The sequence below is a fragment of the Bubalus kerabau genome, chromosome 7 (assembly GCF_029407905.1).
Source record: "Bubalus kerabau isolate K-KA32 ecotype Philippines breed swamp buffalo chromosome 7, PCC_UOA_SB_1v2, whole genome shotgun sequence".
Classification (NCBI taxonomy): Eukaryota; Metazoa; Chordata; class Mammalia; order Artiodactyla; family Bovidae; genus Bubalus; species Bubalus kerabau.
This window is the reverse complement of record NC_073630.1, coordinates 33285355-33304364: the sequence shown is the minus strand read 5'-3', so window position 1 is coordinate 33304364 and position 19010 is coordinate 33285355. Positions and strand designations below refer to the sequence as shown.

The 19010-nt window shown below is 34.9% G+C and overlaps 1 protein-coding gene across 4 annotated transcripts; it reads right to left on the bottom strand.

The window, feature by feature from the left end:
- Window positions 1-1075: 1075 nt before the first annotated feature.
- Window positions 1076-18987, bottom strand: LARP7 (La ribonucleoprotein 7, transcriptional regulator). Of its 4 annotated transcripts, none has more exons than XM_055587990.1 (13): window positions 18825-18987; window positions 12736-12936; window positions 12483-12583; window positions 12326-12409; window positions 12031-12195; window positions 11855-11948; window positions 11435-11779; window positions 11213-11357; window positions 9224-9372; window positions 8422-8543; window positions 4966-5125; window positions 4621-4712; window positions 1076-1401 (listed from the first exon to the last, which is right to left on the bottom strand). In XM_055587990.1, exons 2-13 carry the CDS (start codon window positions 12932-12934, stop codon window positions 1321-1323), a joined length of 1737 nt encoding a protein of 578 aa, XP_055443965.1. In that variant the 5' UTR covers window positions 12935-12936; window positions 18825-18987; the 3' UTR covers window positions 1076-1320. The 4 variants fall into 4 exon arrangements, with proteins under 4 accessions (XP_055443965.1, XP_055443961.1, XP_055443963.1 ...); XM_055587986.1 differs by having other exon boundaries at window positions 11435-11782; window positions 18825-18985; XM_055587988.1 differs by having other exon boundaries at window positions 8422-8540; window positions 11435-11782; window positions 18825-18985.
- Between the last annotated feature and the right edge of the window lie 23 nt (window positions 18988-19010).

The following is a 19010-nucleotide window of genomic DNA, read 5'->3' as shown; positions in this document are numbered from 1 at the left end:
ATGGGGTCACAAAGAGTCGGACACGGACTGAGTGACTTGACTTTCTTTCTTTCTATCTTGTTTTAAAGAATGCCAAGGGAAGAATTTCTGAAAGTTTACTTGATAACCTCTCCAAAGTCACCTATGACAGCCCTCCTTGAAATTAACTGAATTCTTGAGACATACTCCTACTATTGATTATTCTAGATCAACCAGAGCATATGTAGTCATAATCCTTATAAGAGGGTTTAGCAACAATTTACTGATCATTCTTTTTCTTCATGAGTGTGTATGCTAGCTTTTCTTCATGGGGAGAGAAAAACTAGTGAGTCAGTGGCAACCTGCCAGCATGCCTATTTTTGGTAGTAAGCTGCTGCTACCCCAACCTGATGCAGCCAATTTACTTAAATCTCTGGCCCATAGGAGTGAACAGATTCTTGATTCTTTGCCTCCCACAAAGCACCCAAGGGATATCCAAGTTAATCCCCCACTGCTGGATAAAGCTGATGGGACTAGAAATGGGTCTGTAGCCCAAGGAAATGAATCCCAAGGTTATCCAGAGTACTTTCCTGATATCCTGATGAGAGATTAAGATGCCAGTCATGTACATCCCTGGACATTCAGTTCTAGGAAGGCCTTCAACACTCCCTTCTGTGATTTTCCTGAATAAAATGATACACTTCAATTATACCAAAGGCTGGTTCCTAGAAGATATTTTTTTCTGTGTTTACAGCATCTGGTACATTTTATTTTGTCTAATCAAAATAAAATGTTTAACTTCATTTATGAAAACAAACTTAGTATGTTTAAAACATTTAAATTGCAAACAGTTCATATAGTCAGTTCAATGGAAGCTCGGACAGGCAAAGTACAATAAACAGAATGAAATACCACACACATGTCTCTGTATAAATCAACATGAAAGGATATCTAAGATATTTCAAATGGAAAAAGCAAGTTACAAAATAAAAAGCACAATGAACATTCTCTGTTAAACATTTCCCCCAAGCTATTTATTTAGATAGTATTATTATTTTTGCATATATGTTGTTTTTGTAATATAAAAACATCAACCTTAATGATAATTTCAAACACATTTATTTTCTAAATCACTTGGAAGTTTATTTGTGTCATATAATTTCAACAAATGCAACGTTTACAGAAAAACTGTGGTAAACAATGTAACTGTGTCCAGGAAAAGTATTTACAAGTCAAAGAACAACTATTTAATTAAATGTAGGTTTTAGAAAAACATTATGCATTACCACCATAAAAAAAAGATATTCCTAAGAATAGCTCTAGTATCCAGTGAAATCTGAAGAGGTACACAAAAAATTTTTTTCAGTCATATTCAGAAAATCTTATGTGTTGACTTGCTTGTTGAGTCTTTTCGAGTCTAATCTTTTCAGCTTTTGTGATTAACTACAGAGAAAAAAATCAGAAATTAGAAGGAACTGGATACCTAAAAACAGAAGATAATTACGACTAGAAAAATCTCACAACTATTACCTTGAATAAAATTTTTTAAAAAGGAGAAGAGGAAAACAAATGAGATAATTAAGCTCAGGTCAAATCAGTTACAGAGAGAACTACCTAAATTAGAGCTTATTAAATATAGTAGATATTAAATCTTTGAATTATCTAAGATCTTTGCATTTTAGTTCTAGACTACTAAAATTTTTTCAATTAAAAATAACCAATAATTTGGTTATTAATTAATTAATAAATAACCATAATTCCACCAACATGGACCTACTATTCAGTATAGGGAATGCTCCTCAGTATTCTGTAATAACGTAAATGGGAAAAGGATCTGAAAAAGAACACATGTATATGTGTAGTAACTGAATCACTCTGCTATACACCTGAAACTAATACAACACTGTTAATCACCAATGTGCCAATATAAAATTAAAAAAATTTTTTTGACATTTTAGGAGGGTTGAGGACCAATCTTTGTTTCATCATATCCCTTTGGGTTTGAGTGTTAAGACACTTTGCTTAGAAATTTGAGAAATATTCTAAATAAGGATCTGCTATTAAAAGTACTTAGTATACACCCTTACATAAATAATCAAAAATTTTAAAGAAGGCAAATGAAATTATGCAGAATGAAGACCATTTAAAATGCCCAAAAGCTTTCTTGATAGAAAAACTAAAGTAGCATATTTAGCTTTGGAGGAAATGAAAATCTTATTCTCTTATAAACACAGATTCTAATGACTATTCATTAAAATAGTTTTTTTAAACTGGTGATAAGTGGTCATCGGCAGGAAGTCACCGTTATTTCTTTTTCTTTTTATTGTGGTAAATTTTTAGGAAGTCACTTTCAGATTAAACTAAACGCAAACTGATCAGTGGAGTCAAAATTTAAGTGTTTAAAACTCACAACCATATACTTTTTGCAAATTTTATGAATTCTATCTTTATCTGTTTAATAGCTGACCTGTCAGTACTTTATAAAGGAAAGACGATTTTGATAAAAACAACAAAAAATTCAAATGTGCTCTACAAGCTAAAGAAAAATGAGAAAAGCCTCACTGTGTCTCCAATACCTGTTATCTAATTTTACTAAAATGCTCAACGTGATAGGGTACACTAGAAAAATTTGATTGAGGTAGAATGAATGAGACCCCTTAGGGCATGTCTTTCCTTCATCTTACTGATCTTTTGTTACAGGTCTTCATTTATCTGCACTTGATTTTTATATGTCAAAATATCATACATAGAAAACAAAGTATTTCTTTATCACTTGTCTTTTAATTCTATACAAACTGAACAGAACTTAGAAAAGTGTCCCCAGTAGCCCTCTCCTCCATAAAGTGAAAAAGAAGAACCAGGATTTTCTATATAAGTATTTTTCTTTCACTCAAGTATACTACTGTGGAAACAGTAGAATGGCATGTCAGTGAGGTATTTACACTATACTTTTGGCTGCTAATTTTTTCTAAACACTTATTTTCTATTACTAATATGCTTGCTTGCTTCCTGTACCCCAGCTACACTGGCCTCCTAAGTCTGACAATCTCCCTTCAAGACCTCTGTACTCTCAGTTGCCTCAGAGAGTAAAGTGGACTGCCTAAATTCTCCTGGCTTGTCTGCTCACTTCCCTCAAGTCTGCTCTATGGTCACCTTTGTAGAGAACTTTCCAAGGAACCTCATCTGATGTACCCCATTATACTTTTGAGTTTTCTGCACAGCACTGGTCATCATCTGACCTATATTAACTCTAAGCCTCATGAAAGAAGGAGACCTTGTTACTCATGGCTAGACACTCAGTTCTAACACAAACCAATACCAAAAATGTTAATTAAATGAATTAACAAAGTAGTAAACTAATAATCTCCTCTCCTCTGAGAAGCTAGGTTGTGTGGAACCTTTTTCATTTTATGAAATGAGCAAACTAGTACTTTCATTGCTTTAGCTAGAATTCTATACTTTCAGATGACTGCTTACCATACAAATCATGCTAATGATAAAAGCCTGATCCTGTTAATCAATACATGAGAACTCTTCAATTCAATGATAGAACTACTCACTGGTTTCAACCCAATTTATAAAATTCTCTGTCAATGTTTATTTCCTTGTCTCAAATTTAATTTGTACGGATGGAGTCTTTCTTAAAAACAAAACTGCTTTTTTCTAGTTTTAAAAATATACACAATTTAAATGATATTTTACACCAATTAGAAGGAAAAATATTACTTAACAAAGTGATTTCAATTGTGAGTTCTGGATTAATGATTTTAACATTTAAGTTAATCAAAGCTTAAGTAGGCTTTGAAATTAACACCTCATAGACCTGAAAGAGTCCTTAAAGAGGAAGGAGGCCTCTCTATCTCAACAAATTCAGTCTGCATTCATGGAAAGAGAATTAACAAAGATCAGTAGAAAACCTCCTCCCAAGTCATTTTAAATTCCAATGAATCCTAGGAGATGCAAGACTAATGAAAAAAATTTGATTTTCCAATTAAAAAAAAAAGAATTTTATAAATAGGAACAATTAACAAACCCAGAACACAGGAAGTATGATCTTTCATAAAATAATGCACATACATCTTTTTGGATTTTACTGATTTTTACAGTATACAATTAGAAATTGATAATATTAATTATTTTGTGCCCTATTTTGCTCTAAGCACTTTAAGATGTACTTTTACACATATAACATTTTTAAAAAGAATAAACAGCTTACTAGCAATAATAAACATCTGATAAATTCTTAAGTGTCATTTAAAGTAAAATTATTAAGAGACTTGCTTTAAATTATTTTTTTTCCTATAAATTATTATTTTTTTTTTTTTTAATTTTATTTTATTTTTAAACTTTACGTAACTGTATTAGATTTGCCAAATATCAAAATGAATCCGCCACAGGTATAAATTATTTAATGTACTAATTTAAGCTTGTTTATTTCCCCTGTCAGCTATTCTACAGAAAAAGGAATAAAGCTTACCATCACTATTGGGAATGATATGCATAGTTTCTCAATCGTATCTGTGGAGACTCATATCTTTAAAAACTACACTCTAAATACACACTGTGCTTTTTACCATTAAGACAATCTTTAAATAATCATTTACCACCAAGTTATGAAAGAAAACAGCCAGAAATTGAAATTACAAAGTATGAACTGATTACCTTCTCAGTGCCTCTTTTCTTTTCACGAGGTTGATTAAGTTTGGCCTGCCTATCTACCAAAATCTTCTGCCAATACCTCTGTTCATGATCACCTTTAAGAAAACAAACACACACAAACATGCTTATCACTGAACATAAGGATACAGATGAAGAAACACATCCACAGCTTTGTATTTTCAGTAGAACCAGAACAGTTGTCCAAGTTATTTAATGCCTTTTACGTATATTAGTGTAAAGAAACCTCCCCCTAGTTTTTCATCTGCCAAACTCGGAAATTATACAACAATCACCCCAAAATAAGCATTGTTAAAAATAAAAAAAAAAGGAAGTTCTATAAAGTTTTACCAGAAAGAATCTCTAGTTTCCAGCAGTGTTTCTTTTTAATTTCCGAATGTGCAGTTACTACTGCTTGAGCATCCTCAGGAGTTTTAAATCTAGCATGGCATTCTGTATCTCCTTCCAGCAAATCAACATAAACAACTTCTGAGATTGCTGCCAAAGTATCCTGCATTAGAATTTAGAAGGGCTTAAAATAAATAATAAAAACATTTCATTATAATTCTAAAATTATTCCAGTATAGGATCTGTTGTAAAATTGAGCCATGTATCATTTCAAATGAGGAGTAACTATTTCATTTCAGTTAGCTTCCAAGATATATACAAATGGAGAATTCCTTGGCAGTCTAGTGGTTAGGACTCTTCCCTCTCACTTCCAAGGGTACAGGTTCAACTTCTGGTCTGGGAGCTAAGATCCCATAAGCTAATAAGATGCCCAAAACAGACCCCAAACCAAAAACCAAACCACCACCTAAAAAAAGACCTCAAACAAAAACAAAAAAACAAATGCTCTTAGAAATGGACAAAGTTGAGGACCAATTTAACATCAACTCTAACAACTTTCTTTCATTCAACAGTATCTTTAAAATCATGCTAGATGGGAATATGGCATAAGGCAAAAAGATCTATAATACAGAATGTACAGACACTTTCCTCTAACTCTCAAATTTAGAAGAAGGGTTCCATGTCTGGGCGTAGTTAAAGAGTAAAATAAAAAACAAAACTGAAATGGCATTAAGGAAGAAGTTGTGTTTCCACTTACCTGTATAAAATCACTTAGGACTTAAAATATATGCAAACTTTTTATAACCACTTGTGAAAAATGTTTCAAGGAGCACAGAAAGATGCTTGGTTCTCAAGTTGTCTATGGGAATACAGACAGGGCCAGAGTTTTTACTCTGATAAAACATCTAAGCAACCTCTTCGAGTCACGTAGCAATGAGAAGTTTTACCTATAAGGCCTGCTGTGAGGGCAAATTAACAAGATTCCTGCATTCCCAAGTCATTTTTTTTTTCACAGCAGGTTCTACAGTGTAAGCAAGGTAATTATGCAGGAATGTTACACTAATTCTTAATTCATCAACTTCCATTCATAAAGCTAAAGTAACTGAAGGTTCCCAACTGAAAGGAAAAAAAAAAAAAAAAAAGCCCTACCTACCTCAACCCCTTCAGTTTAAACCCAAAATTTCAAGGTGCAACTAATTTAGATTATTTATTAAAAGAAATATTTATTTGGCCACGCCTCTTGGCTCGTCGTGGGATCTTAGTTCCCCAACCAGGGACTGAACCCAAGTCTTTCACAGTGAGAGCTTGGAATCCTAACTACTGGACCACCAGAGAATTCCCTAGATTACATTTTGATGTTGAATTTTAAAATTCTGAATTACAGAAAGAACTCAGCAATACCTGGAAAGGTTACTTCATAAGAAAAGTGCCTTAGTTAATAATAAAGAATAAGTAGTAAAAATCCATGCTTATATATTAATACAAGCCAGGTACTAAGTCTTAATTTATCCCAACAGTTAAAACATTGCCTATCACAAAATAGACACTTTATAGGCAAATTCAATTTAAAAACTGAAAACTGGAGAGAAATATACTTGCCAATTCTTCCCATTTCACTATCTAGTTAATGAGTATTTAAACACAAAGAAGGAAATATAAGGTATTAAGTGATGGAATTTGAATGTTTATTGGTAGTAGTGAGAGTTTTTTAACTGATATATTTACTAAATATCCATTATAATGTCAGGCTAATCTCCAGATTTAAAACCCTTCTTAGAATGACAAATTAACCTGGCAATCACATGGGGAACTCAGAGACAGCAGTAAGAATCATAGCTCAGTTTTTGTTCCAGCAAAATGTAAGTAATTAATAACTTGCTTAATGCACTTATTTTATGATTTTGGTGATCAAAAATGAAGAATTTGTAATTGACATAATTACCATTTAGATAATAAAATCTCTCTGATAAATATAATTAAACCTATTCCAGTTATTCAAAATAACAAACTTTGAGTAATTTTTCTTTTAAAACTTGGGCCATCTGACTAACCACAGCAGCATTTACATCTTCAATTTTTTAATCCTTCTTATTGCAAAGTCTATTTTGCTACCAAATTTTGAAGTTCAAGCTAGTATATCAATTTGGGATTGACCAAATTCCTAATCAATACTATATTGAGAGTCTAGATTTACGTCTTAGTGACAGCTACAGGATTTTAAGGGATAGGGTTTCAGATAAACAGTGCTTACGGATGGTTACATTGAGCAACTTTAATGGTGACAGAAGTTAAAAAATGTTGACTGGTAACAGTCTATGGAAAACCAAAACAACATACCACATGGTGCTGACCTCAGCGTATTTATAAATACACTTGCTAGTTACAGAACACATCACATAGTTTAAAAAGAGAGTGTTTCACTTAAATGGATGACAAAATTTAAAAGTAAATAGGGTACTCCAACTAAAAAAAGAGTATGTGAATAACAAATATTGCCATGCTAGTACAAAATGCTGTAGAGGATAAACTCTATAAAGTGAAAAAAGACGAGAACAGCAGGGATAGGAATTTAAAGTGTAAACTATAAATTTTTGGAGATTTTCAAAATACTTTACACTTTCTTGTAATTGTTTCAAAATCTTAAAATAATTGGTGTGGACTGAAAATACCAAAAAATTTTTTTTGGATTAAAATTTTTAAAGGCTATTCTTGCCAAAAACAACAACCTTGCATTTTTTTCAGAAGAAAATTTCAATTCTCAAGAGGATTCATTAACAGACAAAAATAAACTAAGTCTACGGTAAGTGAAAAATATGCACACTATCCCTTTTATTTCAAAATAGTTCTGATTTTTTGTTTTAAGTCACAAAATCTTTCAGGAATTTATTGAAAACTAAAAGCTCTAATGAAAACAAATTACAAATTCTCTAGTTTGCTCCAAATAAGACAACAGCAAATAGTTACAGTTTTATTTTAGAAACAATCACAAACAAACTTTAGTGTTAGTTCAGTCTTTATGAAAGTTTTATCCCTAAGTATTGCCCCCAAATCTAGTTTCTGTTGATTTTTCTGAAAAACAGAAAAGGTCCCCTGAGAAAACGAATATTGGGAAAGCATTTTACTTAATCTCCTCTTTTGCTATAATAACTACAGTAGGGTTTCATCCGTTTCCTATACACAACCATTGGGCCACCAATAAAAATAAGCACAAATTGCTGTTTTCCTATAAAAGGATTAAACTAAATTCACTATAAATTTGATTCAGTGAGGAATTTCAGGTATCAGAATTTGCTTCAAGTCAGACTTAAAGGGTTATTATGGAATCAACCCAATGAGCAGTTTACCACAAGAGAACAAATTCTAATTTGATTCGCCTCATTTTCCATATTCAAAATACTTTCACATGGGGGTTTTTAAGAAGAAAGAGAAACAACTATCATGGGGATTCAAAAGCATTACCCTGACTTGTTTCCTGCCAGGTAAAGGCTCGGTGCTAACGATCTTCACAATCACACCACTCACAAACTGCGGTCCTGCTGAATTAACTTTCTCCTGAGGACCACATTCTTCACTGTTTGCTGCTGATGCAAAAAGAAAAAGACCAAAAAATACCTCTTACTTTAATAATGTAACGCTTATAGGCCTGCTCTAGAGTATCAATAATGGTCTCCCAGCTTTATTTAAGTAATTTAAACTTACTCATAAGGCCATTATGTTGTAAGTTATACTATTTAGTACAGATTACCATAAAGTAAAATACAGAAACTCTTATTACTGTAAATGCAAACTTTTACCATTAGAACAACACTTTTAAAATCTTAAAAATGTCCCCTTTCACTGAACCAATAACAAATTGTTTTACTCATAAAGAAATAAACAGGCATAGGTACACCATTACAATTCAAATGTGGAAATTTATATTTTCAACTTATGAGAATTTAAAATATAAATATCAAAGATCATCTTTGTTTCTACAAATGTGATGAACTACAGACTAGGGACTCATCACTAATTTTGATTACTAATGAAAACTGTATAGAGAAAATTTACGTGATTAAAAAAGATTCAGTTTAAAATGAGCCCTTCAAATATTTTTAGGTTAAGGATAAATCATATCTGGACACTTGAGAAATCAGTAACTGCTCTAATAACAACCACTATATAATTGAGTTTCAAAAACTAAAATTTATCCTACAATAACTCAGTGCATTTTAGCATAAGTACAATATAATGCTACAAAAACTATCATATTGATGCTTACTTTGTTCATTTTTCATTCCGGAATTAGTAGGTACTCCATTTGTTTCCATTTCTGATTGTGATTTTATTTGGGATATTGTTTTTTTTAAAGAAGCCATGCTGGCTTTTTGCAGTGCTAAATACTCTTTCTTCAAATCCAACCATTCTGTTCTGTAGTGAAAATAATTGTACTTTTAAACAGTGACAACAGATCATTAAATAAAAAGTAAGCCTCAAAATATAGACATTCAGTGACTTTTAACCACTCCTTCTCCCAATCTTTCTTTAAACACAGTTAAATTATTTCCTGAGTTCTAAGTCTATCTGGCAAACAAGAAAAGGGGAGTTCCCTCTGTCCCAACATTCAGATTAAATGTTTTATATTTGCTGATTCAATTCTTTAGTATTTTTCAAATATGTGAGCGACAAAAATAAAAGCACTGAGTTAACTAACTAGTAACATTTACTAGAAAAGTCAGTTAACTCTGGGTGAAAAATTAAAATTTTAAGATTTGTTAAACTGCTTCCAATTTGAAAGGTAACATTCCTCAGTATTTACAGGAGTCAAAGGAATTTCTAAGAAGAAAAAAAACACCCCATGGAAGCAATTTATTTATTTACATACATTTAACGTGTAGAGGTTTCTTCAAACAGCTAGAGCTCCTCCAGATAGAAACACAATGCCTCTCCTGGCTCTGCAGGAGCACTCATTGTTACCCTAATCTGTGCCATCAAACAAGCAGATAGGGGATTTTTTTTTTTTTAAAGAGGAGAATATCTGTGGTAATGGTTTTAGCTGTTAACATTGACATCTGTATACTTCAAAAAAAAAAAAAAAAAAATCCAGACCCACCCAGGACCATACATTCCCTGAGAGCTGATACATTAGAATAACAAAGGGCTCTTGTAATGATTCTCTGAGATAAAAAGGGAAAAGGAATTCAGGAGTTAAGAATAGTATAAATAGAAGTACCCAAAGTCTTTGCCTTTTAACCCTCCAAGAGGAAAACTGGAATCTTTGCAAACTGTAATTCAGGAAAGTTAAGAAAGAAACTCTTTTAAAAGGTATGCCATTTTCTTTCTTCTACTTATCTTCCACCTCTTGAGAAGATGGACTCCCTTTAACTTTAACATGGTAGTACTTTCTGTGACTTTTGAAATAGTAAGTGCTTCCATGTTTTAGTAGAAGTGAATCCAAATTACGCCCCTGGATACAAGATGGCAACTTTTATAATTTATCGAAGCTAAAAGGGGATCCCCTCTGCTTTAACATGGGGGTACCTGCTGTGTAAAGCAAAAGTAAGTGCTTCCATGTTTCAGTGGAGGTGTCTCCAAGTCAATACTTTAAAAGGATTTACGATCTGGCATTTTACAGAACAAACTTGAAACTGGCTATTAATGAAGCTCTGAAAGTAATGGAAATGTTGCATTGCTTAATTTCAAATAAAAGATAAAAAGTAGTCCTTTTAACGATGACATTGCTATTTCCATGTTGCTTAATGTAAGTTTGTCAGGCATTTATTCTGTTTCCAGATTATTCTCTAAATGTACTTTTCAGGTTAAAGAATATTCACGATTTTTCCCAAGACTGGGCTCCCCACCACTTAAACGTGGATGTACTTGCTTTGTAGCTAAAAAAGTAAGTGCTTCCATGTTTTAGTGATGGTAAGTCTTCTTTTTTCATTTTATCTTCAAGAAAATGCAAAGAGTACTTACTTAACACTGCTGGTCTTTGGTATATTCAAGATGTACGTTTAAAGCTATTAAGGAATACCCTCTACTTTAACATGGAGGCACTTGCTGTGACTTCATAAAAAAATAAGTGCTTCCATGTTTTAGTGCGGTGGTTCCTTTTTAAACCTCAACATTGTGCAACTTCTGTGCAGATCATGGCTTCAGGCCATTACTGTTGCTAATATGCAACTCTGTTCAATTCAAATTGGAATTGCACTTTAGCAATGGTGATGGAGTGTGTCATTTGCCAACAATATAATTTGTACTGGTGACTTACTTTGATAGTACTCGTAATGGAATAACCTCTTCTCCCATTTTATGCCTCTCTTTATGTTTTTTCTTATGCTTTCTTTTTGCTTTCAGTAGGGATCCGTCTTTTATATCTCCAGTATCCTTTTCCTCTTCCGTAGAGACTTCTAATTCTAAATTAACAGAAATAAAGACATGAGTTAAGAAGAAACCCCTCCTTATCTAATCCTAAACATAAAGTCAGAAATACCTTTGTTTTCTTTACAAACTTCTGGAGCTTCTTTTTTAACGTCTTTCTGTGACACTTTCTTAACTTTCACTTTGGGAGTGAGGCAGTCTGCATCTTCAGAGCCGCTTCTTTTCCTCTTTCCTGCTTTGACTAAAGGTAAGCTGGATACTTCAGTTTTTTCTCGTTTTTTCTTTTTCTTTGTGGGTTGCTTCTGGGGTTCTGTAACCTCTACTTCAGAGCTCTCAGATGTGGTCCTTGATCTTTTTTTACAGACACTTTCCTTGCTCGCGTCCATATTTGACTCCTTGGTCTGGATATTGTCGTCTTTCTTTGTTCGGCCTTTCTTCTTTTTTTTCTTTTTCTTTTCTTCTGTAACAATATTATTTTATTTACTTATTTTACTTCATCTACGTGTAAATAACGTATTTAATAATAACTCACCAGTTACACTGAGAGCAGGAATGGGCTTGTTTTTCACGGTCTTGGGAAATACACCAGGTTTTCTTGGTGCTTCCTCTGGTGGGTTATTAAGAAACTGAAATGAAATAAGCAAAATTTTGTTACTGTTTAAAACACTTAGTAATTTTCTTTCTCTTTCTTTTAGGTTGTGGACCTACCTCAATAGCTTTTGCAGCTTGTTCTTTTGTTTCAAATTCCACGAAGGCAAATCCCTTTGGGTCCCCAGTAGATTTATAATGTGGTATACTTATATAAACAACATTGCCACATTTCCCGAATACTCTCTCAATCCAGCTGTGGTTAACATTTTTGGGAAGTAATTCCTATGATAAAATAGTAATAATAAATTGTTAAAAACCTTAACTGAAAATAAAGCTTTACTTAAATTGACTACTACTACAATGTTTCTGTTGGGAGACAACAGTTCTGAACTTTTCCAGAAAAACTGCTTACCACATACACTGTCCGCTCATCCTCATCCTTTGGCCTTTCACCCAGTGGCTTTTTCCTCCTGATTCTGGTGCCTTCTAAATCCAGCTTTAAAACAGTACATAAAGTCAATATTAATTAACAGTATCATGTGACACATAATATATGTAGCAATTCTTACCTCTACAACAGCAGAACTTTTCAGTGCTCTGGCTATTAACTTTCCATCAGTGGTCAATTTTTTCATTTTGTTGAATGACACAAGAAGTGATATATCAACATCTAATGAAAACATAAGTTTAAAAAAGTTTCAAAAACATTTTCAACTGTTTAATGTTTTATACACAGTGTATATTGTACATTATATGCAGCATATATAGATTAGAAGTAGATACAGCTCTTAAAACTTGTATAATACACTGAAGGAAACTTACATCCATCTCTAGATTTTTCTATTTGCTCTCGAAGAAATCTATCCTTGTGGAGATTTGCATCTCCAAACCAGAAGTCCACTTGCTTCACAATATCTGCAAGCACCTGTTTAACTCTAGACCGTTTCTTTTTTTCTACTTCTTTTCTCTTTTCTATGCTTTCTTCCATTGCCTTTTCTTTATTTCCACTTTCAACTTCCATTTCTGTCAAATAGGAAGAAAAGGTAAATATTATAAGTATTAGTGACATAAAAAAGACTTAATTTAGCCTTTATCTGAAGGGAAATGGGCTCAAATATCTCTACCAGAGAACAAACTTTGGATATTTTCACTATTAGCTGTGGAAACTTTCATTTTGCCTGTTTATCTCCTATGTTAACAGCGGTTTTTCATACATTCGAGTATAAATAAGGAATGACAGACTGAAGTGTTCATTTCACAACCTCCAATGAGAGAAAAACACTTGATTTTTAAAAATGTTCTTTGCTTGTTGAAGTGTCAGATCTCTTAAATCAAGACTGCAAAGTTCTAGACAGACAACTATCTCTCTGCCCTCTTTTCTATTGCCCTTTGTAAAACCTTACTGTTTATCCTAGAATGTAAAAATGATGTTATATCTTTGTTTTGCTCACTGGTACATTCCCATTTCCTGGTATATAGTAATTCAAAAATCTGTTGGATGGTGTCATCTTAGGTGATACACTAAACTTACACACACACACTAAAAATGAGTTAGCAAAGACCTAACAGGAGGCCTGGGGTGATACTAAGACAAATGGGAAGTTTCATCTGTGTTCTCTGGTGCACTGGTGTGGGAGATGCTATTAGTTGGTATGCAGGCCTTGAGGCTGTGACCAGCATGACAACAGATTGGTGGGCTAAAGCTTTTGGGTATCAAGGTGACCAAAACACCATACTAGTCTTTTAGATAAGGGTGGGGGAAAGCAGTGGATTTGGGTTAATTGCTGTATTTGGGGAAGACTGGGACTACATCTCCAGAAGAGATGAAGATTCTGTCCCTACTCTTATCTTCTGTCTTCTATCCTTTAAAGCTCAGTAAACAGTTATTAGATTAAAGCCTATCTGTGTCTCCTGAGCCCGTCAGCTATGATCTGAAAGTGCAGCAGTGATGCTGCAGATAGAAACAGATTTTGTTTCAAAGTGACATCCAGGAGGAGGGTAGGAAGCCATTAATGCATTTCACTTCAAACCTCCAACTCAATGTGCATTCTCATCAAAGGAAGAGTATTTTGGCATTTTTAAAACAGGCTTCTGTTGGTCGGGTAAGCACTAATTTCTAAAACATAAGTAATTTATTTAGATGATGCTAGCCTAACTCATAAAATGGAAGTACATGCCAAAATTAATCATTAGAAAAACAATCAGGTGCTGCATAACCATTTATTTCTCACCTCACTCTCACTTCAACCCATCCTGTCAGGCTTTCCTTTCCATCATTCTAATGAAACTGAAAACTAGGGTCTCCACTGTCTACCAGACCTCTCAGGAGCATTTGCAGTTGCTAATGCCCTCGCTGAAAACATTTTCTTCATTTGGCTTCCAGGAGTTGTCTTCCTTCTCCATTTCCTTCTCCGGACCCTCCGACTCTGTCTGCTCTACCTTTCCATGATGCTCAGGACTGCATTTAGTCCTGGGCTCCCTTATCTACACAGATGTCCTTTCAGAGGGTCTCTGGCTTTAAGCTCCATGGCTCTATATGTTGATGTTTCACAAACCTATCTGCCCCACTCCCGACTTAACCCATTATCTCCCCATTCCAACAGGCAAATACCCACCTGACCTCTTCACTTATTTATCTGAAGCATATATCAAGCTTAAATTGAACTCTCAAATTTTAGTAAACCTTGTTTTTTGCCTAGTTTTTCCCATCTCAGAAAATACCAGTAAAAATTGCTGAGAGGGCAAAAACACTGAAATCCTTCTTAATTCCTCCCTCACACCCCACAGCCAATTTATTAGCATTTCTGTTAGCTCTAGCTTTTCAAAATTCATATGAATTCTCATTTCTTCCATCACAACCACCTGTTCCAAGCTATTACGGGTGTCTTGCCTGCAGTTCAAACACATCCTCACATTTACTTGCTTCTACTCTTCTTCCATTATCAATTCTCCAGACAGCAGCCAGAATGATCATTTAAATATATAAATAAAATGTCAATTTCTTGAACAAAATCCTCCAAAGCTTTCTTATCCCTGTCAGAATAAAATAAAAAAATCCTTATTATAGGTCCTATTAGATCTGGCCTGGAGATTTCACTCTAACTTCATCACTTGCAACTTCTTTCAGGGTGCTCATTACAACCTCAACACACCATGGTTCCATTCCTTGAACAGTCTAATGCATTCTCACTTTACAGCTTTTTGTCCTGCTGTTCCCCAGCTTTCCTGTCACACCTGCAGGGATTACTTCCTTGTTCACCCAGGCCTCTGCAAATGTCACTTTTTCAAAGAGGCTTTCTCTTTCATCAAATCTAAAATATCCCTTCCCTGCCAACCATAACCCTACCCTCTCCCTCACTCACCACTTTCTATACTTATATCCTCTTATTCCTACCTGGAATTATAATTTTATTGCCTACCTGCTTCATTATAATATAAACACTACGAAGGCAGAGACTTCAGCTTGATCACAACCTTGGCATTTATTGAATAGTTAAGTAATATAACTAACAGTATCTAATAAACTGTCTCAAGTATCGAGCATTTCAAGTTATTTTGTAAGGGGGTAGAATTATGAACAAAATACAAATGTAGGCTATGATTGTCACTACAGAAATCACTACTAACTCTTCTGAAAAATCTATAAAGGGCAGATTACCACTTCTCCATTTGTTTTCATAGTCAAAGCCACCATCTAAGGAGATGGTGGACAGAACTACATAAACACAGAAAGCCACAAATCTCCAAGAAATCAGACTTTTCCCAGCATTCTCTTCTCAGCCCTGATACTCTCCTTCCCTCCTCATATATATATATATTTTTTTTTTTTGGTGGCCTGGAGAATTAAGTTCAGAAAATCTTGCCCCATGTGAATAACACTCATCTGCAATTTTTAATCTTAAAAATCTGTAGAGAATCAAATATATCTTCATTTTTGAGTACGGATATGGATTAGATTAAACAGGAAATAAGCTATGGTACAAGTTCTCTTCCCTACCTACACATTGGTTTCAGAAGATCAGGAAGTTACATGATAGTCATAGTTTACTTTCTTAATGTCCTATGATAACAAATAGGTCATTCCAAACATTCCAAATCAAAGTTGTTATCTTTCTTAGCAATGTCTGTTCTGCTGTTCTCACCACCCTCATTTTATTTAAGGATGACATATTCTACTTAGTTAACCAGTCAAGCTATTTACTAGCTGTATGAATTTTGGGCAAGTTAACTTTCTACGATCTACAAAGTGGAATAAAATTTATACTGACATAATTGGAGAAGGCAATGGCACCCCACTCCAGTACTCTTGCCTGGAAAATCCCATGGACGGAGGAGCCTGGAAGGCTGCAGTCCATGGGGTCGCTGAGGGTCGGACACGACTGATCGACTTCACTTTCACTTTTCACTTTCATGCATTGGAGAAGGAAATGGCAACCCACTCCAGTGTTCTTGCCTGGAGAATCCCAGGGACGGGGGAGCCTGGTGGGCTGCCGTCTATGGGATCGCAGAGTCAGACACGACTGAAGCGAATTAGCAGCAGCAGCGGCAGCAATAGGGTTGTTGTAAAAATTAATCAAAATGAATAAAGCACTTTCCATTGCTGCTATACAGCACACAGTCAACAATATGTAACTGTTATTTATTATCATTTTATCATTTACCAATCTTTCATTAAGTCCTATCAATGTAACCTTTGGAATGGCTCTTATCTTCATCCAGTGTTTTCCACAACTACTGTTATAATAATATGGAAATAGTTTATAAATTGTTCGAGAAGCCATCCATCCTTCACAGAAGCTGTGTAACTTGTCTAGACACAGGTCTAATTTTGTGACTCTGATGTTAAAACTTTCAACAATAATAATTCTTTAGCATCTTTTGGTAACACAGCATGTATTTTTAAAAAATTGTTAAATGAATCAACTAGTTTCATAGGCTTTAAACAAAGAATAAAAGTTACTGTGTAACACCAGTTACTTTACACACCTTGTTTTAAATCCTCATAATCCCTCTAGGTTGTTTCTCTTAACTTCTTTTTACAAAGGCTCAAAGGTTAAGTGACCTGGCTAAAGCTAGCTAGGTAAGTAAGCTCAGGTATGTTTAACTCTCACCCTGTCTACGTTTTAGTAGAACCTCTTGTAACCTCTTACCATGTAGTCTATGTTTTGACTCAGAAATCCTTTTTTTAAATTGTTAAAAATTTTTTTTACAATGTTGTGTTGGTTTCTGCTGTACAACAAAGCGAATCAGCCATTTGTGTGTTGGTGCTAAGTGGCTTCAGCAGTGTCTGAGTCTTTGTGATCCCATGGACTGCAGCCATCCAGGCTCCTCTTCTCCAGGCAAGAATACTGGAGTGGGTTGCCATGCCCTCCTCCAGGGAATCTTCCTGACTCAGGGATCTAACATTGCATCTTACATCGCCTGCAATGGGAGGCAAGATTTTTTTAACAGTAGCGCCACCATCAGTCATAAATATACGTATATCCCCTCACTCTTGAGCCTCCCTCCCCTTTCTCCATCCCACTCCTCTAGGTCATCACAGAGCACCAGACTGGGCTCCCTATGTCATACAGCAACTTCTCACCAGCTATCCATTTTACCATGCTACTTTCTCCATTCATTCACTCTCTCCCTCCCCACCCCCACTGTCCACAAGTCCATTCTCAACATCCTGGCTCAGAAATTCTTAACCTGAATTCCATGGAATTTAGGATGGATTTCAAAAATTATTGTGAATCCCAAGAAATTTTCAAAGGTAAATTTTAAAGAAAAGGTGAAACCATGACTTTTCTACATTTATAAAATGAACACATGTCAATCATTTTATTTAAGTCATTAACCAGGGAACTAGTTAAGTCCTAAAAACCAGTTCAAAGGTGAACTCAAAAACTAGACAAGCATAAATACAAGCAAGCAAAAATATTGAAATGAACAGATGTAACACTAATCAGGGTAATAACTCTAAGACTTACTTCAATTATAACTTACATAATTGTAACATAGCTCAGTGACAATGAAAAGCAGAGGTAAGCTGGAAAAGTAAGCCAGACACTTTTTATTTTGGCCATTTTAACCTCTTTCACAATTTTTCTTTAAAAGATTATAGAAAATATTTAGACATGTATATGCATTTTCCTGGGAGGCTCATTCATATCTTTTAAATCACATTTTAAAAGGAAATGGTGTGTCAAAAAGGTTAAGAACTATAGTTCTAGTCACAGCTGACTATCCAGCGGTGCCCACTTTCTTGTCTCTGCCTCTGCTTTAAATGAGTCTTCTCGTCTTCCTTGTCTTATCAACTCCTATTCAGTTTTCAAGGCCCAGGTTAAACGGCATCTTACTCTTTCTAGCTTTCTGCTAGCACATTTTCCCTAAACAATCGCCTCATCTGTTTCCCTTTAGGTATGTCTATTAACGCACTCAATAATACACTATATTTTTTCTTCCTTCCATAACTGGATTTTCAGCTCTCTGATAGAGACAAAAGTTCTGAAAAAGGAAATGACTTAATTTTATTTTTTGACTTAATTTTAAAATACAAGTCCACATTCGCTATCTGTTGGCCACCAAAACTCGAATCTGCGAAGAAAAGCTTTCCCCTTTTACCTACTGCCCCTTTAGGTACCCGTCCTTCCTCGCGGAAGACGTCAAACGCGGGACTGCCCCAAACCTTCCAAAACCGGACGACAGGCGCCCCCAATCACTAGAAAACTGGAACTGCAAGGGCTGCAGGAGGACTCTTGCGCGTGCGCACAGAGAACTAGGACACTAGGGCAATCGAACTGATGGGTGCGTGGGAGGGGGCGGGATGAGAAGGACCAGAGACGACAGAAAGGACTGCATAGAAAAAGACTGAGAGTAATTGAGACCTCACCCAACCTGGGCTACCCTAGAGTCCACTTAGAACTTACTCTGTCCAATTCCCAAAATACAGGGCCAGAGCCTGCGTTCTTCAGGTCTTCGCGTCCCCCGAACCTTATAGTCGTGGTTATTTTAGCGTCACATGAGCGACACTTCTTCCGAACGCCTTGGAAAAGATGGGCCCAGAGGCTGTGCGACTGTCATTTACGTCACAGGCGTAGGCTCGCTCAGCGTGG

Bases quoted from the DNA above. Each gene is read 5' to 3' on its own strand.
- LARP7 (XM_055587986.1), bottom strand. From the start codon at position 12,934: ATGGAAGTTGAAAGTGGAAATAAAGAAAAGGCAATGGAAGAAAGCATA. The intron at 12,584-12,735 runs GTAAGTTTCCTT...TGTTTTCATTAG, and splicing joins AGAAAAATCTAGAGATGGAT to ATGTTGATATATCACTTCTT. The intron at 9,373-11,212 runs GTAAGTCACCAG...TTTTCACTACAG, and splicing joins CCATTACGAGTACTATCAAA to AACAGAATGGTTGGATTTGA.